Raw genomic sequence first — 17,500 nt, forward strand, 5'->3', positions numbered from 1 at the left:
CATGAATAGCCTACCTCCGTCAGTTGTCATGTCACAGTACACCTTTAAAGGGTTTCCATCGTTTTCAGGGTCGATCCAGTACTCTCCATTTCCCATAGAGTCCCCTGCATCCAGGATCATCTTACATGAGCGAGCGGGATGCTGGGAACTTGAACCTTCTGTTAATACCTACCAAAAAAATTTGAAATGGAACCTTCATTTGAAAATCTCAATGATAAACCCTTTCTTAACATTGTATTGCGCTAATTCCACAATAATTTTCAAATGCGCAAGGTAAGTTAAACTAAAATGGTTATTTAGCTGAATAGGTAAAGGTGAATCAAATACGCCAGACATTTTAAGTCTTTTTCATCCACCGAAATGTTCATTCATATATTTACAGGCAATGGTTTAAAGCTTTAAAAGAAATCGCTCACTTAATGGAACTATTTCCTACAAAATGACACCTTACGGTCGGGCGGGTTGGCGGTCGCGCTCATTTCCTCGCCTTTACTTTTATCCTTGGAATCATGCCGGAATAATATGGAGACCAGTATATAAAGACTATACAGAAAATCGATCCAATCACTAAAAAGGAAACAAACATGCATTTTTCCATCATAATATGCCGTGTAAAAGTTTTAACGGTACTTACGTGTTTGACATCATCTTCCTTTGTATCTGGGATGACACTGCGGTGACCTGCCGTTGTTCGTTCTTCTCGCTAATGAGAAACATCGACACAATTACCCTGGATAAACTGATTCAAATTTTAGCCTCACTTAGATTCGAAATGAATATACGAATATTAGAACTAAACCTTTGACTTACCTGAACTGAGCCATAGTAAGTAGATCCATTCTTTCGTTTAATATCACCTGGCTTCATTTGTCGGGTTTTGCTGTTCAGCTCACAAACACGCTTACGGTATCCGCATCATTGCCATTGGGATGAACATTACACGACTTGCAACGTCTGTTTCCAATACATTTTAGGGTATATTCGAACTCGTCGAAAACATCAGTTTTGTTGATGACATGACCGAGTAAGGCAAAATCTGTTAGGAAACATTTGCAGAATGTAAAAATATAGAGAAGCTCATTGGAAGGGTATTACTTACCCACTTGAGTTTCTACAACGCTTGCGAAAAAGTCTCTGTTCGCCACCACGAGCACAAGGAATACATTGAGGGTCACAAAGATAAACTGAGTCCGACCATGAAGCGCGCACGTCGTTCGCAAATACTTGAAAAAACACGGCGAACAAATTTGGTCGTCGTTGCCTGTTGCCTGCGATATAAGAGGCTTATCTTATTTATTATTGATAACTGACTTGTTACCCCCCCACGCTGAGCTGAACTTCCTGAAACGAGTTGAAGAAGGGTTCTAACTAATCACCATTAAGATAAGTTATCATAATTGTCATGGGGAAGTAGACTGAATAAACCACATAATGATCTTAAACAGCTGGCAGTTAAAAGTTAGACGAACTCGCTCTGCCTTAACTTAAGGTTTTTCCATCTCACATAATCGATCTCGTGGTAATTTAATGTTGCAAACAACTCGGTGTAATTATAATATAGTCGCCAAAAAATTAATGTATTGTAGCTCTGATAATTTTCAACGAGCTAATCTGTTTGGCGTGGCGTTAAATGCGCATTTTTGGTGAGTAAACTCGTCTTTGCCAAAGTTGTCACATACGGGCTTAGTTTATCATCGACAACATCAGTTTGGTTCATGACGTGACCAAATTTGTACAAAATAATTCCATGTGTAAATTGTTAATGACGGAACAGTGACGGTTGCACAAAAGTCTTTCTTCGCCGCAACGAGCAAACCCACCAGGAATGTGTATTATTAATACCAACTGGGTCCGCGACTACAAATCTTTCTCGATTTTTACTTCTCTCAACTTTCACGCGGAACATCACCTCGAACCTGCCAGGGCCTTCGACACAGCTGACTGTGAGAAGGAGCTCAGATAATCTTTTACTGATGGCAGATGAAAGTTATGCGTGCAAGCATTCAGTTCCTAAAAACGCAGTTGGAAATGGATTATTATTAGCAACTATTATGCAAAACGTTTATTTGTATCACGTTCATGTAACGTAAGAGACGAAACTATGAGAGTTTCACCATTTGACACTGCCCTCATCAGCTCTCCTCGTAATTTTAATTAATGCAAAAATAAAAAAAAATAAAAAAATCACGTTATTGTGTAATAGACGCCAAAAGGTTATTGTTATGTTGCTGTGTAAATTTGCAACGACATTAACCTTAAATGAAAGGAAGCGTTTCGTCGTGGAACCTGCTGAAAACTTTAATGATCCTTAACTCAAATTGGAGAAGCAACATCGCTTTAGCGGCAAACGTGTACCTCCACATAATGCACAAAGGGGCGATTTAAGGACAACAAAAGCTGATACAAAGTGGACTCTAATCGATTAAGTTTCCTTATGTATCCTGAATAGAAGTTCCAATAAATTGCGCAATGAAGAGAAAGTCACAATTTCTGTTTAGTGTAGATCATATGCAGTTTATCAATTGATTGGATTTATTCCTTGATTTTCTTTCTTTGGTGTCATAATGACGCCAAAACCAAGATTAGATACAAACAAGAGAAAATATTGGACATAATTTTCTCTTGACACAATACATCATAGCGATTTTTAATGGACTGAAATTATGAGAAAACTTTTGGCACTAAATCAAGACATTTAAGACTATTTGACGCCATTCATTAACAATTGGTTCATGCTTTAGCGTGCACTATCGAGTTATGGAGCATGCGGGAAGTTTGGAGAGCACGAAAGAAGCGTAAGAGTTGCCCGAGGCGATAGCCGAGGGAAACTCTAGCTTCTTGAGTGCTCTCCAAACTTCCCACGTGCTCCATAACTCGATAGTGCACAGCTGAAAGCATGAACCAATTGTTTTAGAACATAGCCGGTGGAATTGTGCATCAAATCCGACGCGAAAAACGGACAATATCAGTTGAAGCGAATCGTGACGGCGCTGATGCCGAGTCTCCTTTTCCTTTGTTTTTCTCTTTTTCTGCCTCATTTAAGAACTCTAGCCCATGGGAAAAGGTCGAAACATTGTCTTCGTTTTCGGACTAGTAAGCCGAGTTTCTGTTTATATCCATTATTGTCGCGAAATATATTATTTTTCCCCGCGCTAACAATGGCCGCTCGCGCGAAAAAAAAACAGTTCTGGCGAAGTCGGATTTGCTGACGCTATCAGCGTGCACTTTCGGGATTTTGAGCACGCTCACGTATAATGAATTTAATTGCGCGACTCTGCTAGCTATGTTCTAAAAAGAGTTCGTGCTGTAAAACCAGTTTACTAGATGAATAATAGTTATTCGCAGATTTCCTTAGATAGGGCTAGTAACGTGGAGAGTTAAATTTGTTCAAATACGTCTTTTAGCCCCCCCCCCCCAACAAAAAAAGTGGTACTGATTACATCCCTCACGTCTAAAAGACAGCTGAAAAAAAATTCTCATACCTTCCAGAAAATTTTGCTCTGACTTGGTGACCAGTCTTAATTTATCGCCGGGGAGGGGAAGGGGGTGTAAAGGATTTTGGTTGTGTCACCTGATTCCTCCTAAGAGGCTTTACACCCCCCCCCCCCACCCTTAAGTGGCATATCTCCCCTCCTTCAGTGGCAGTTATACAGTCTCTCCTTTAAACTCTGTTTGTGACGACTAATCCCCTCCTTGTTCCTCCCTGAAAACCTTGTGATCCCCCCAGAAATATTCCTCACTTCCCTCCCCCACCCCACCCAGGCGACAAATAATGACTGGTCCCTTAATCGCCTCTTCCTTTTCTTCAATATGAGGGCGCTGATCGAGTAGGCGCATTCGTCTTTCGTTTAGTTTAACGCTTACACATCCTATCCCCGGTAAGACGCTTCTATCGCAGGCTTCTGAAGGACTCCTGAGTGACTTGGTGGAGCCATTTAGATCGAGAAATCAAAGCATTGAGACGGATGAAAGAAGTTGGAATCAACTCTCTCTCAGTAAAAGGCTTTATGTTGAATGGCATAGTAGGGAAGACAGAAAGCTATGAAGTGTGTCCTTCCCTCGTTACAATCGAAACCTATTGGTCATCACCACTGATTTTTATTGAAATCAGATACAGCAATAATGTTACAAATAATTTGATGAAGTATTTTGAGCTACAAATATTTTGAGCTACAAGTATTACGTGTTAAGAAACGTTTGGATTCTAATTTTTATGTTTATGACAACAATAATAACTTCATACGTCATAGAGTCCTCAACGTACATATATCCTCCAGAGATCACTAGTAGAAACATTGCCGGGTTAATCAGCGCGTTCGAGGCTGTTCTGTCCTGTTGAAACAAGCCAATAATATTTGGCTGACGATCAGACTACAACAAGATCACTTTTCAGGGAGTTAGTAACCGGGTCTTGAGAGACTGACGGAGGGAACTTTAAAAACTCAGTTAGGTCAAAATGAATTCTTACGACTAATAGAGCAGTTTTCAATTGTGTTGAAAACCAAAAGCAAATTAATCACACAGCCAATCAGAAAAAAGGTTACATCATCATTAACCAATGAAAACTCGACGCAAAACAGGCAACCTGCTTGAAGCGCGGGAAAACACGAGTGACCAAGTTGGAATTGGTTTTACTTTTGCATTTGATTGGTTGAGATGGTGGCGGGCGCAAGTTTTCTGGACCAACCACAAAGCGAAGTAAAGCAAAACCAATGCAATCTAGGATCACTTTCAATACTCAATAGAAAACTGCGCGCTCTGTATCGATGTTAGATCACACTAACTAGTGTGAGTCAAGACTTCTGAATACAGGGAATGCACCCAAAATATCTAACGTACATAAATTTTCCAGAAATCACCGACAGACACTGCATGTTTGTAATCGTCGCATTCAAATCGTTGATGTGATGGCTGAATATTCCAGTGATTAGTACCCCAGACGATCACAACATGATCGTACAATCTGTTCTCATTGCGATTAGAAGTGCTCCATTTACCAACATTATGATATTTATTGCCCTCGAACCCCCACTTTTTGCAGACATTGGCTAATTCTGAGTTGTCGTCTTCCATTCTGACAAAAGATTCACACGAATATGGCAGCACATCTGTCTGACCGCTGAAGTACTGGACCACAGCTTCTCCAAAGCTATTGGCAGCTGTGGTTACGTGGAACGTCCGGTTCAATCGTTTGCTGCAGTGGAATCTCAGCTGAGTGAAATTCAAGTGTGTTCTGAGTTCATTCATGGCCAATTTTGTCAGCAAAGTGTTTTTCTTCTGATATTTGCTGATGGCATGGTACGACCTCTCAAACAGCAGCGGAACGGAACTGCGTCTTGAACTGGCCATCACAAGGTTGGAAACAAGAAGCCAGCCCCCTGAAACGGCAAAAACATGCTTTCAATTTGGCTCATCGCCAAAATGTTTACACCTCCAGACTTGGACGATAGAAATATGTTTTTTCGGGTGTATACTCAGTTTATGGAAAAATAGCGTAAGTTTGTAGTATGTAAATGTTTGAAGATGGCATCGTAGGGGGGAAAGGCGCTGAATTTGCTGTCTGCAAAATGTGCCATTCGTTGGGCAGGTGCAGGATAGTCACAACCCCGGCGCTTTAGATATATTTTATGCTAATAGATAATAAGAAAAGAGTTTTAATAAAACATGTGATGAAAAGAAACCTTTATGATTAGTCGTAAACTAGAAAAATGAAATACGATTTTTTGCCAAAAGCACAGAAATTTTATAGAGGCAAGCAGAAGCCGGTACATAAAATTTCTTTACTCTTGCGCTTGCTACCTATCGTCAGTCTGAAGACCCATGATTTGGTTTAAGATGCTTAAACGATAGCATTCCTTTAATGGTTGATGTCAGAGCACGCCAGACGAAGATTTCATTTTAGAACACTCATCCGATCAACACTGGCTGAAAAGTAACCAACAATACAACTATCGCTCACCTCCGTCAGTTGACATGTCGCAATAGACCTTTAAAGGGTTTCCATTGTTTTCAGGGTCAATCCAGTACTCTCCATCTCCCATTGAGTCACCTGTGTCCTGGATCATCTTACATGAGCGAGCAGGATGCTGGGAACTTGAACCTTTCTTAGCTACCAACAAAAATTGTAAAGTACAATGTAACCTTCATTTGAAAATCTTTGTGACGGATCCCTTTCTTAACATTTTTTGCGCCAATTCCCTAATAATGTTTAAATGCACCAGGTAAGTTAAAATAAAATGGTATACCAAGTTGAGTAGGTGAAGGTGAATCTAACATAAAACTGCTTGGAGAAACGCCTGACATTTCGAGCATTCTCCATCCATCGAAACGTTCATTCATATACTTACAGACAAAAGTTTACAGTTTCAAAAGAAAACGCGCTTTTGCAAGGAACTTTTTCCTACAAAATGACACCATTACAGTCGGGCGATATGGCGGTTTCACTTATTTCCTCGCCTTTACTATTATCCTTGAAATCATGCCGGAATGATATGGAGGCCAGTATACAGATTATACGCAAAATCGATCCAATCACTAAAAAGGAAACAAACTTTCATTTTGCCATGCTGTGTAAAATTTTTACGGTACTTACGTGTTTGACACCAGCTTCCTTTGTATCTGGGATGACACTGACCTGCCATTTTTCGTTCTCGCTCATGAGAAACATCGACACAATTACCCTGGATGAATTGATGTTAATTTTAGCCTTACTTGGATTCGAAATGAATATACACATATTAAAACTGAACTTCTGACTTACCTGAACTGAGCTATAGTACGTAGATCCTATCTTTCGTTTAAAATCACTTGGCCTCATCTGTCGGGTTTTGCTATTCAGCTCACAAAGACGCTTACCCGCATCATTGCCATTGGGATGAACATTACACGACTTGCAACGCCTGTTTCCAATACACTTTAGGTTACATTCGAACTCGTCGAAAACATCAGTTTTGTTGATGACATGACCGAGTAAGGCAAAATCTGTTAGGAAACATTTGCAGTTGGAAATTGTTGATGCAGAAACAAAAAACAAAATTATAAATATAGTAAAGCTCACTGTAAGGGTATTACTTACCCACTTGAGTTTCTAAAACGCTTGCACAAAAGTTTTGGTTCGCCACCACAAACACCAGGAATACAGTGAGCGTCACAAAGACAAACTGAGTCAGCCACGAAGCGAGCATGTCGTTCGCAAATACTTGACAAAACACACGGCAAACAAGTTTGGTCGTCGTCGCCTGTTGCCTGCGATATAGGAAGCTTATCTTATTTATTATTGATAACTGATTTGTTTAACCCCCACGTTAAACTGAGCTCCTAATTGAAACCAGCTGAAGAAAAGGTTCTAATTCAATACCATTGAAATAAGCTATCATATTATTTATACGGATATATATTAGACTGAATAAACCACATAATGATCTTTAAACGGCTGGCAGTTAAAAGCTATATACGACATCACTAAGCCTTGTCGCTTTTTCATCGCATATATTCGATCTCGTTGTAATTTAATGTTCCAAACAACTCAACGTAATTATGAAACGGTCGCCACAAAGTTAATGTATTGTAGCTCTGAAAATTTTCAATTAGCTAATCTGTTTGGCGTTTGATGGGCATTTTTGGCGAATAAACTCGTCTTTGTCAAGGTCTTCAGTATGGTTTTGACAAAGTTGTCGCATTGGGGAGGCTTAGTTTATCATCAGCATTATCAGTTTGGTTCATGACGAGACCAATTAAGGCAACGTTCCATGTGTAAATTGTCGATGGTGGAACTGTGACCATAAAGCACTGAAGGTGATTCTGGGTTTTGGAACATAGTATTTAGAGACGTTCCTGGTTGTTCGAAAGTTTTTATTATATCGTAATTTCCTCACATGGACTGAACGCTTCTATAGACAACTTTACATTCTACAGAAACTGGTTAAAGGAGCTTGTTGCAATGTTCAATATTACACATTTAATATATACGATACATTCATGCAGATATCTATTTAGAGTAATTTGGAAGTTATAATTTACATTTCAGTCTGTACGATATAAACACCTGCTCTCCTTACTTAACAAGCCTTTCTCTTTTGGTTTAGACAAAACGTTTTTCTTCGATATTCAAAACTTCTCCTTTTAAACCAATGAAATGAATATTTTCAAATGCATACCCTGTTATTTCAAATCTTGAATTTGGTCATAGAAATTAGAATTCGAATTGTTTGACATCCTCAATTACCTTCAAATGTCAAGGTTTGCAAATAAACTGACAGTGGTTATTCCAAATAGTTCCATCATGTGAAATGATGAGGATGCGGAATGTTATAGAAATAAGAAAGTTCATTGCGAGAAAGCACATGAAATCCGAGCAACATTAATCAGCGAAAGGGTGCACTGCAAACCTTGCGAGAAAAATTTTCTTTTTTTATCATAATGGCATGTGGAATTAAGAATTCGAGACTCTTAGAAAATAAAAGATGTCTAGATGTTGTTTTGGAATAGTTTATAGTCATGTGTTTTACTCTCTGTTTCAGAAAGAGAGAACCCCTGCGAACTTGGAAGGAATTTAAATGGAAGCAATAATATCTGACCTTACTTGGAACACAGTCGAGCAAGAAAAGAATATGGAACATCAAACAAATGATGGTGCTCATTCACACGAAATGAAACGAGCGAAAAATTATGTTAATTATATCTTATTTTTGTTTCTTTCTTCGTTATTTTACACTCACACGCATTATGCACCGATCATTTCAAAGCTTCAACATCCCCCGGGCAAACCAATTTGTTTGTCGTCCATACGGGGGGGTCGGAGAATTTGAAACGGAAGCGTTATATCTTTCAATAAGGCGGTGTTTAATGGTAAATAGTTCACTTTAGACAGAAAACGGCTCAAAATTAAAGAAAAGCTGGACAAGGTCTAGGTTTTAAAACTCAATCAAAATGTAGAAACTAACGGCTGCTGATTTTGCCTTCAACAAAACTTTGGGAGGGCATTTAAGCACAATTTTGTCCCAATGAGCGGGAGTTTGAACAAACAAATGTTCAAAAGTCAAATTCCGACGGGTTGTCCGGGAGGGGGATGTTAAAGCTTCGAATCAATCGGCCCATGATAGTCACGATCGAACACAAAATGTCCGGAGCACGCCTATTCGAACGACGTGCCTATACGGTGAATCACAAATATGAAATGAATTTTGCTTCCCATTCGTGACAGAAAATAATCAGTATGGACCTCAGAAGGACACTCAGTACGTCGATATCGTATAGCTTTATCCTTTCTGTCCTTTCTTCATGTTTCTTCTAAATTTGGACACATTCGTCACGGAAGTTATTTCTCCCAGCAGAGTTAGAATTAATGTAAGAGACAGGGCTGAATAACATCTGCGCATGTGCGAGATGTCATTACAACAACATCAAAATTTCGGCGCGAACGTGATGCGTGGTTCTTTCGTGTTCAGTTGAATAACGACAAGAAAGGAACAGAAAATCTTCCATTATTTTTGCACCTAAACACAAATATCTCCTTTTTATGCTTTGTAAAATGAAAATTTGAACAATCCGAAGTTTTCCCCCAAAGAAATGCCGAGAAATACGTGAAAACTTGTCGTTAACGCGGTAAATATTCTGAGCTTTGGAGACGCCTTTGGATTCAACCGCCACGACGCGTTCTTCGTTTCGATTTACACTCGTCTGCTTCGTTTGAGAAAGAAATGATGTGTGGGAGACATTGATGGCAACATTAGAGTTTGGAAAAGTGTCGCCGGAGGTGAGTATTACGATCTTAGTTTGTTTTGTAATCAAAACGGCACCTTTCTTGCGCTTGTCGTAAGTTAATATTTATGTGAATACAAACGCTCTGTGTTGTCGTGAAACATGAATGCCCAGCACCTGCATGCACTCGTAAGCTCACTCGTAAAACTTAAAGCTAAAAAAAAATTGCTTTCTCAAGGAACGTATTGTTGGCTACGTGTACCTATACCCCTGTACAGTACTTGTTTTTTACTAAGTTTGTTTATCTTACTCGATCGATAAATTCCATTATTTGAATGAGACACATGTCACTGCTCCTAAATTATGAGGTATGTTGTTAATTGTCTTAAACAATTAAAAGCAATTCAAACGCTGCATCGCTTGGGGCCATTGCCACAAATGCTCCACTTGTCTCATGGTAATGGCTGTCAAACACTGTTATTCCATTCTGTGTTCGGATGAATGCCACTGTTTTGCCATTGATAATAAAGATACATGCCGTTTTGGAATTGTTCAGCTGGGCTTGGTTTAAGTAGTACGGCAGGCTTGCTGCTGGAGTCTGCTCTCTGATGATACTGGCTGGCAACTCTGTAGAGACTTCAATGCTTTCAAGAGCTTTTGTTTGCTCCATTTTAGTTGCTGCTTCCCGTACACCATACAGCTGCCCACCACTGTTTCCAGCAGCCTTGTCATAAAATTGGTTGCCAAGCATGATAGCTGCAAGAACTCTGTAAATCCAGGTGTTGCTTAGGGGCCTGCTGCTGTCCAGAGGTTCGGGCGAGCTAAAGTATAATTTACTGTATGTGAGGGCAATAAATGTGCATGCATTACTGCCTAGTCGGCCAATTAAAGTTGATTGTGAATATTCAGGTGGGAAATGCCAGCTTGTAATTCTGTTGGACTTGGTAGGATTTATAGATAGTTGCTGGACAATGGAGCTAGTTTGGATCACTGAGGACTGAGACTGGGTGTGTGCATATGAGGCTTGAGCATTAGGGTGTTGTGGTTGATCAATCTCTCCAATGGCTGAGAGGCTGCTGTTGACTTTCTGTTCCCAGAGTCCAGAGGTGTAGTACTGCTCTGCATTTGCATTTCCTGTTTCACCGTTCACCACAGTTGCTGTGTCATCTTCAGTTTCGGGGTCACTTGATTCACCATCTGATTCTGTACCTCCATTTTTCAACAGTCCTTCATTACACTGAGAGACTTTATTCTTTATCAATTGTTCCAAAGGTTCTTTGCATATACTGCAGCAGCCATCACTTGATAAACAGGACACATGGAATGTGTGGTAACAGGCAAGGCGAACAAAGTTACCACCATAATGATCGTTGTTGGAGTCAGGTAAGTCACAGCAAACTTGTGGATTTGGCTCTTTTCCCAGGGTTTTACTTAGGTTGTAAGACAGCGGAAAACACTTGGTTTCAGCTTTGATACCATATGATGGAAAATTGAACTTTGGCCAACTTTTAGCTTTACTATTACTGTAACAATCACTTGGAATCTGGAATACACAAGAATAAATTCCTCTTTTAGGTCAGTATTTGTGAAACCATGTTTTGATTATTACAAGGGTTCACTTGTTATTGGATCTCTTTTTATCAAATTCTAGACTTGCTTTGAACAATTTGATATGAAGTTACAAAGTGCATTTTTACCATTTTGTCACATTTTTGTGAGACTTTTTTAAACTTTCATTCCCAAAAGACCCTTTGCATTTAAAATTAGTGATACTCACCACATGGGCTTTCTTGGTTTTTTTCGCTATTTCTGAAAACAATTGTAGGATAAATTCTGCTGATTTGCCGGCAATCTGCCAGAAGTTAAACTTTGATTTTCCCCTCATGTAATCTGGCACAAATGCTCCACAAAAGGTGGTCAGAAATCCAGTTGATGCTATGGTCTACCCTCTCAATGTTAGATTACAGTATCCTCCACAGCATTCAAGGTAACGTGGAATTGGCCTTGTTCTGGTATTAGTGAGGTGTACTTTCCAGTGAAGTTGTTAGCTATTAGTTTTTTAGGATAATACCAACCAGGCCAGTCTGCAGGGAAGGGAAGAAGATTTCTCTCTCAAGATAATTGTTCACATTGGGATACACGTGTTCTATAGACTCTTTGTAATTCTTGAGACTTCAAGTCTTGCTCACACTCCTCTAAAAGCTGACAGGATTGTAAGCTTTCAATATCTTCATCACAGGGCTGATGGTAAGCCCAAGGAAACATGTAAAATAGTCATTTAAATATTAATATTGCATCTTTTAATTCACAGATTTGCATGTATTCCTTACATATTTTGTGCTCTAGATTTTCCAGTCAATGCTATTTTAATGGCAGGCATAGAATAATGAAGAAATGTATTACCTAAAATTTTGCACCAAATTATGGAAATTCCCTGGATTTAGATTTTTCATTTGTGCTGGAAGTTAATTGATGAAGTGATTTTTCATGTCTTTGAGACCTCTGTTGATGTGTAATAAAACAGCAGAACTGTCTGTTCCTCCAAGGCACATCTTGTGTTCTCCCCTGATGTTTACTTTGACTTGTCGATGTGGGCTGACATTGGTTCTCTTTACTGCTGGGATGTGTGGATGTATGTCTAGCATAGCAGAGGCCATGTGTGCAATCTTGGTATTTTGTAGGTCAGTTGGAACATGTTTGCTGTGGATATTGTGATAATCATCCAGGAGGTTTATCATGAAGCACTCAAGCTGAAAAATGAAAATGTGTTTAATTATATTTTGTTGCATGGTCCTTATTCTTGAACCCTAAGTATGTGTAAATCTGTGTATCAATGTTGTGTCTTGTGTTTTTACATACAGCATTAACTTGTTGTAGTTGTTTAGTTAACATGTTCACTGTGGGTCTTGGCCATATCTGTCTTCATGTTCTGGACGGTTCTGGGATTAACTGAGAAGCTGAGCACTGGTCCAGGAGACAATCCCTGTAATGACAATCCACCAAGTGACAAGTACGAACCACTGTCCTTTTGCAGCTGGCATGTTTTCTGTGACCTGTAATTTTTATAATAATTAATTTGTACCTCTACACAGTATATCATGTGGCTTTAGAAATTCTTACTTAATGTATTGTATTAACAACTCTGCACTTGTCCGGGAACGAGCCCAATAAAACCACAAACCTGAAGTATGATAAAATGTGTAACAGTGAAACTGTTCTTTGCCTTTGTAGGAACACCCTATCAGGCAATACTCTGTTGTCATCTCTTGTTATTGACCTCAGTAGAAGATCGAAAAGCCCAGAAGCATTCTTCTCACTAAAGTCCCTCATCACAGCTGGGTCATAGAGTGGTACTTCTGGTCTGCTGTCGTAGTATTTGAACATAGCAGTCTGGCACTGAGTGACCAACTGGTCAAAGGTAAGGTCTACAAAATATAATGTATAATATAATGTTTATTAAAAGCTTTTCCACTACTGTATGTGAGTTAACACTTATTTGAATGGAAGAATCATTTCTAATGATTCATAACTATTTTTTAAATATTAATGAAGTGGAGGATGATGTGGAGGGAGTGTTTAATCAGAGAATCACTTTATTTTAGATTTACGTGACTATCATACCTGAATGTGTCCTCTTGTTGCAGTGCCTCCTCAGAGTTAATTACTTTTAATTAGTAAATGCATTACACAAAAAAATTACATATGTTATGCTACAGAAATAGTAAGTTTGTGGTAAGTTGTTTACCTGAAGATGTCATTTCCTTATTTTGCAGTGCTTTGTCAAGTTGACTGGCCATGCTTTGTGAAGCACTCTCCTAAGAAAATTCATACCAAAACATCACCATGTCATTTATTATGACAATTTTTATAATTAGAAATTGATTCTTCTAATAAATTATTATTTTATGTTCATGTACCTGTCTGCCATCAGATGATTGAGTACTGGTTGGAGAAGATGTAGATGCCTGAGTGTTTCTCTGAAAAGTAAGGAGCAGATACATGATAAAATATTTTGGTATAGTTCTGGAACGATTTTTTGTGATAACAAAGTAGCAAGTATGCAGTCTGGTTTTTTTGTGGGCCAAATTGGCAAATAAACAAACAAACAAACAAAATATGGCTCCAGCCTATTTTGTGTGTGTGTGTGAATTGTGTGGGACTGGTATTTCACTCTCAGGGGCATCAATTATTGAGTGCTTTTGCAATTATATCTATAATTATCTCAATGTTGCTTAAACAACATTAGGCAAAAATAAGCGCTGCACTTACTTGTACTGGTGGAACATAATTTGGTTCATTGCAGAAAACACTATCAGCAATTGCAGAACACTTGTTGCACCATCGGGTTCCGGGCCGTTAAGTGGGGACATTAGCTCCAACCCGATCAAATAGACGGTAGAACCGCCTCGGGGCTTTTCTCTTCGACAGCTCTTTGGAGTGCTCCAAGAGTGGACACGAGCAATATTCATTGGCTTCTCGAGTTGCTCTAATCCAATGCCGAAAGCAAGCCCAGCAATTTAAATTTCCGTCCACAAACCGAGCAATGGCCTTGTCAAACCGCCTCAATCGACCTTGGCATGTTTCTCCAGCTCGTGTTCGCTTGATAAACCAGCAAGTCCGCTCATTGGGCTTTGCATGGGAACTAAAGAACAATAGGATGGACGTCGATAACATCCAAAACACCGCGTAAGATGTCATCTTCTTAGTCTTCGATAAATTTATCGTGGTAACGCGCTGTTTTCATTAAGTGTACAACCTTTAAACCTCAGTGTAAAAAAGTGTATGTGCTGGTCAACGAACGAGGGAACTAGCGTAAAGATTTCTTTCTACCGTTTTCAGTTTTGCGCTACCTTTTCACCAAAAACCGGGCGCTATACGAAACTTTTTAAAAACGCCGCCATTTTTTCGAAGTTTGTTATGGTGCCCAGGCCATTGGCACCAGCGCGAGCCAAGAGGTCTCGCACATGCGCAGACGTTATTCAGCCCTGTTAATGTAAGATAGATTTAGAGACAGTCTCCAGTCTCACTTTCACTTTCATACGATGCTCTGCTGGTTAGCATTGGCATTTGTCTTTATCAAGCTGTTTCTTGGAGAATTCTTCGGACCATCCTCGATATTCTGCCATCTCTTCTTAATTGGAGACCCCTGGGAGCCACGGAACTGACTACGGCGCAGTGACGGGGAACGTCTTACTCCCAGGGATACTGATGAGCAAGATGCCGCCAAAGTACTTTTAAATCCAGGTAAGGGGAGAGTCTGTGGAGAAACCATTCGGTATTGGGCGTCGAGGCTTATGGACTGGTTTCTGTGCTGCATCCATAAGCCAATAAGTTGTCATATTTCCCTTTCCCTAATAAAATACATAAAGTGCTTTAGATCGACTGACTGTAGTTGTGATTCCGCAAACTTTGATGCAGAAAACACAGACAAACTTCAAGTTCAATAGTAAGACGTGATCCTGTGGCTGGATGAATTTGGTTTTAAAAGACATAGTTGGGAAATCTTTTTACTTGAAAAACGACCAGAAATCAGGCTCACCATTTCGCAAACCCTGCTTCCAAAAATTCTGTTTGGACAATAATGGATATCAAGGTCTTAAAGGTGACAGAATAAGCTCTCGTGTCAACGAAACTACGATTCTCTAAAATATGATTGGTCGTATGGTTGGCTGTTCTGCCAAAGGATACCGATTGTTTAAAATAGGGAAACAACCCAGTGGGTTATCGGCCGGACCAACATTCAGTGTCTTAAAATAATTGAGGAGAATGTGCTACCTTTCTAAACATCAAGAAATGGTTAGATATTGTAGTCTTCTCGGATAGGGACGAATAAATGGAGGTCCCGTCTCCTGCAGGGTTAGGGGTAGGAAACGTTAAGTTCCCACACACGAGATTACTGTGTGATGGATGTCCTCCCCTGCGGTGGGATGGGTGGGATATTGGGCGCACTTAATTTGGAGCCTCGCTCTGTTTTGCGACCCTCGCCACACTCTGGTTAAAGTGATTAAATAAATGTTCTTTAAACTTTTTTTTACAGTTCTCACCTTCAGGAATACCTCGCCTCGAGTTTCGACTTTAAAGCCTCCCAAAGCGTCCAGTATTCTCTTTGTCACCTCACTGATGTGGATTCTTAAAGCTATATATAGCAAAAAAAATCTCTCTTGAGAAGTGAAACAAACATTTTAATCACTAAAAATACGACCAAAAGATAAAAAATAGGCAGTCTATGACCGTATGTATCTACGACTTAATTCATAATTGATTGACTTGTGTTGGCTAATTTTGTTTAAAGACTAGTTTCTTATAGAGGGGGAGCAGATATTATTATATGGAATGACCCAATTGTAACCAAAAGCGGTTAATCGTAGAAATATTTTATGTTAACACGTACGCATTAACACGTGAACCGCCCGGACCGCGCGATTGGCACGCGCGAAAACGTTTTTCTCCCTACCTTCCCTACAAAGCAGACTTTTTTCCCCCTCCTCCCCCACCAAACATCCTCTGATTCAATGAATATATGAAGTTCATATATTTTAAACTGCGGTATTAAAATACGTATGATGCACGATTATTACGAATCAACTTAACGGCCTGCTCCCAGTTGGCTTGTTAGCTCAATTGGTAGAGCACTGCACTAGTATCGCAGAGGTCAGTGGTTCGAATCCCGCACAGGCCTAATATTTTTCAGGTCTGATTTTCGCCATTGCATAAATAGCGCTATTTACTGCGAAGGATCGTGCATCATACGCAAACTTCCACTATCGTTAGGAGATCAACAAACCAATCAGAATCCGTCGTTTGCGCATATATTTTGATGGCTTTAGGGGCTACTAGAAGGGCGTCATTCTATGCATTCACGCTAAATGATCAAATTTGAAAATATGGCGTAGGCGCGGCTAACCTTCAAAATTTTCAAGTTCCTTTATAATCGAGTTAGCCCTTGTGGAACTCAGAATATAAAGTAACAATATACTATAGAAACTTCTGTTTGGAAAATAATGGATATCAAGGTCTTAAAGATGACAGAATAGGCTCTCGGGTCAACGAAACTACGATTCTCTAAGGATATACGTACTGTGGCCGTTAATCGAAAACCAAACATTCGGACTTCTAGCAGGACCTAGCGACAATTTAACGATTCCATGGCCCGGTAAATAATGTAAATTGTGTTCAGAAAGTATTGTTTAATAGAAGATTTAGTGTGAAATCGTAGTACTTTCGGAATTTTCGACATAACGCGACGCAATTTCTTGACGTGAGGTCAAGTAAACAACGATCGAAGCATGATGAATTTTACCGGGTAAGTCTTAAAGATTTAACCATAGTTTCAAAATCGATCATTTTTAAACCACCATTTTCGTATTCGTTTATTGCTGACAAGTGTGTTACTTTATCAACGCCTTTCCACAGAAATTTAAATAACAATTGATTCAATTGTTTAATAACTTCCTTGGGGGTGGGTAACAGCGAGGATACATGAACAAACTTTGGGATAATCAATGATTTCATTATAGTCACCTTTCCAAACAGGGAGAGACCTCTGGAGCTCCAAATATTTATGAGTTTCTTTATGGTGTGAAGTTTTTCAATAAAATTTTTTTTCTAGGAGTAATTTTGGATCATAGGAGTAGTAGACTCCCAGAGCTTTGATAGCTTCAATTGGCCATTTAATTCCAAAAGGTTTTGTTTTATTTCCTCTGGAGGATCCAATCCACACACCTTCAGTTTTGGAGGGATTAGTCGCTGAACCTGACAGCTTCTTAAAATCATCGAGCAACTTAAAAGAGGCTGCGAGCGG

The 17,500-nt window shown here is 39.5% G+C and overlaps 1 protein-coding gene, 1 long non-coding RNA gene and 3 pseudogenes across 5 annotated transcripts in view; 1 reads left to right on the forward strand and 4 right to left on the reverse strand.

The window, feature by feature from the left end:
* LOC148721773 (fibrinogen-like protein A) overlaps positions 1 to 1,267 on the reverse strand; it is a 1,955-nt pseudogene extending 688 nt beyond the window's left edge. Inside the window, exons 1-4 of the transcript XR_015992209.1 lie at positions 1,100 to 1,267; positions 811 to 1,036; positions 635 to 703; positions 15 to 168 (exon numbers count right to left, since the gene is read on the reverse strand). The product of XR_015992209.1 is annotated as a fibrinogen-like protein A (transcript). The remainder of the gene's footprint in view (positions 1 to 14; positions 169 to 634; positions 704 to 810; positions 1,037 to 1,099) is intronic.
* A 2,811-nt stretch (positions 1,268 to 4,078) lies between these two features.
* On the reverse strand, positions 4,079 to 7,253 carry LOC148721774 (fibrinogen-like protein A). The gene is made up of 5 exons (XM_088736249.1): positions 7,076 to 7,253; positions 6,761 to 6,981; positions 6,593 to 6,680; positions 5,960 to 6,109; positions 4,079 to 5,378 (listed from the first exon to the last, which is right to left on the reverse strand). Exons 1-5 carry the CDS (start codon positions 7,182 to 7,184, stop codon positions 4,831 to 4,833), a joined length of 1,116 nt encoding a protein of 371 aa, XP_088592375.1. The 5' UTR covers positions 7,185 to 7,253; the 3' UTR covers positions 4,079 to 4,830.
* A 1,198-nt stretch (positions 7,254 to 8,451) lies between these two features.
* On the forward strand, positions 8,452 to 13,011 carry LOC111343187 (uncharacterized). Of its 2 annotated transcripts, XR_015992525.1 has the most exons (5): positions 9,616 to 9,754; positions 10,375 to 10,509; positions 10,972 to 11,082; positions 11,525 to 11,686; positions 12,931 to 13,011. It is a non-coding gene; the product is annotated as an uncharacterized LOC111343187 (long non-coding RNA). The 2 variants fall into 2 exon arrangements; XR_015992526.1 differs by lacking the exons at positions 10,375 to 10,509; positions 10,972 to 11,082; positions 11,525 to 11,686 and having other exon boundaries at positions 8,452 to 9,754.
* LOC148721775 (uncharacterized) lies at positions 9,750 to 11,609 on the reverse strand (annotated as a pseudogene). The gene is made up of 2 exons (XR_015992524.1): positions 11,477 to 11,609; positions 9,750 to 11,242 (listed from the first exon to the last, which is right to left on the reverse strand). The product of XR_015992524.1 is annotated as an uncharacterized LOC148721775 (transcript).
* Positions 11,970 to 13,120, reverse strand: LOC148721776 (uncharacterized; annotated as a pseudogene).
* Between the last annotated feature and the right edge of the window lie 4,380 nt (positions 13,121 to 17,500).

Source organism: Stylophora pistillata, chromosome 10 (genome assembly GCF_964205215.1).
Source record: "Stylophora pistillata chromosome 10, jaStyPist1.2, whole genome shotgun sequence".
Lineage (NCBI taxonomy): Eukaryota > Metazoa > Cnidaria > Anthozoa > Scleractinia > Pocilloporidae > Stylophora > Stylophora pistillata.

Bases quoted from the DNA above. Each gene is read 5' to 3' on its own strand.
- LOC148721774 (XM_088736249.1), bottom strand. From the start codon at position 7,184: ATGCTCGCTTCGTGGCTGACTCAGTTTGTCTTTGTGACGCTCACTGTA. The intron at 6,681-6,760 runs GTAAGTCAGAAG...CAATTCATCCAG, and splicing joins CGTACTATAGCTCAGTTCAG to GGTAATTGTGTCGATGTTTC. The intron at 5,379-5,959 runs GTGAGCGATAGT...TTGCCGTTTCAG, and splicing joins CGACATGTCAACTGACGGAG to GGGGCTGGCTTCTTGTTTCC.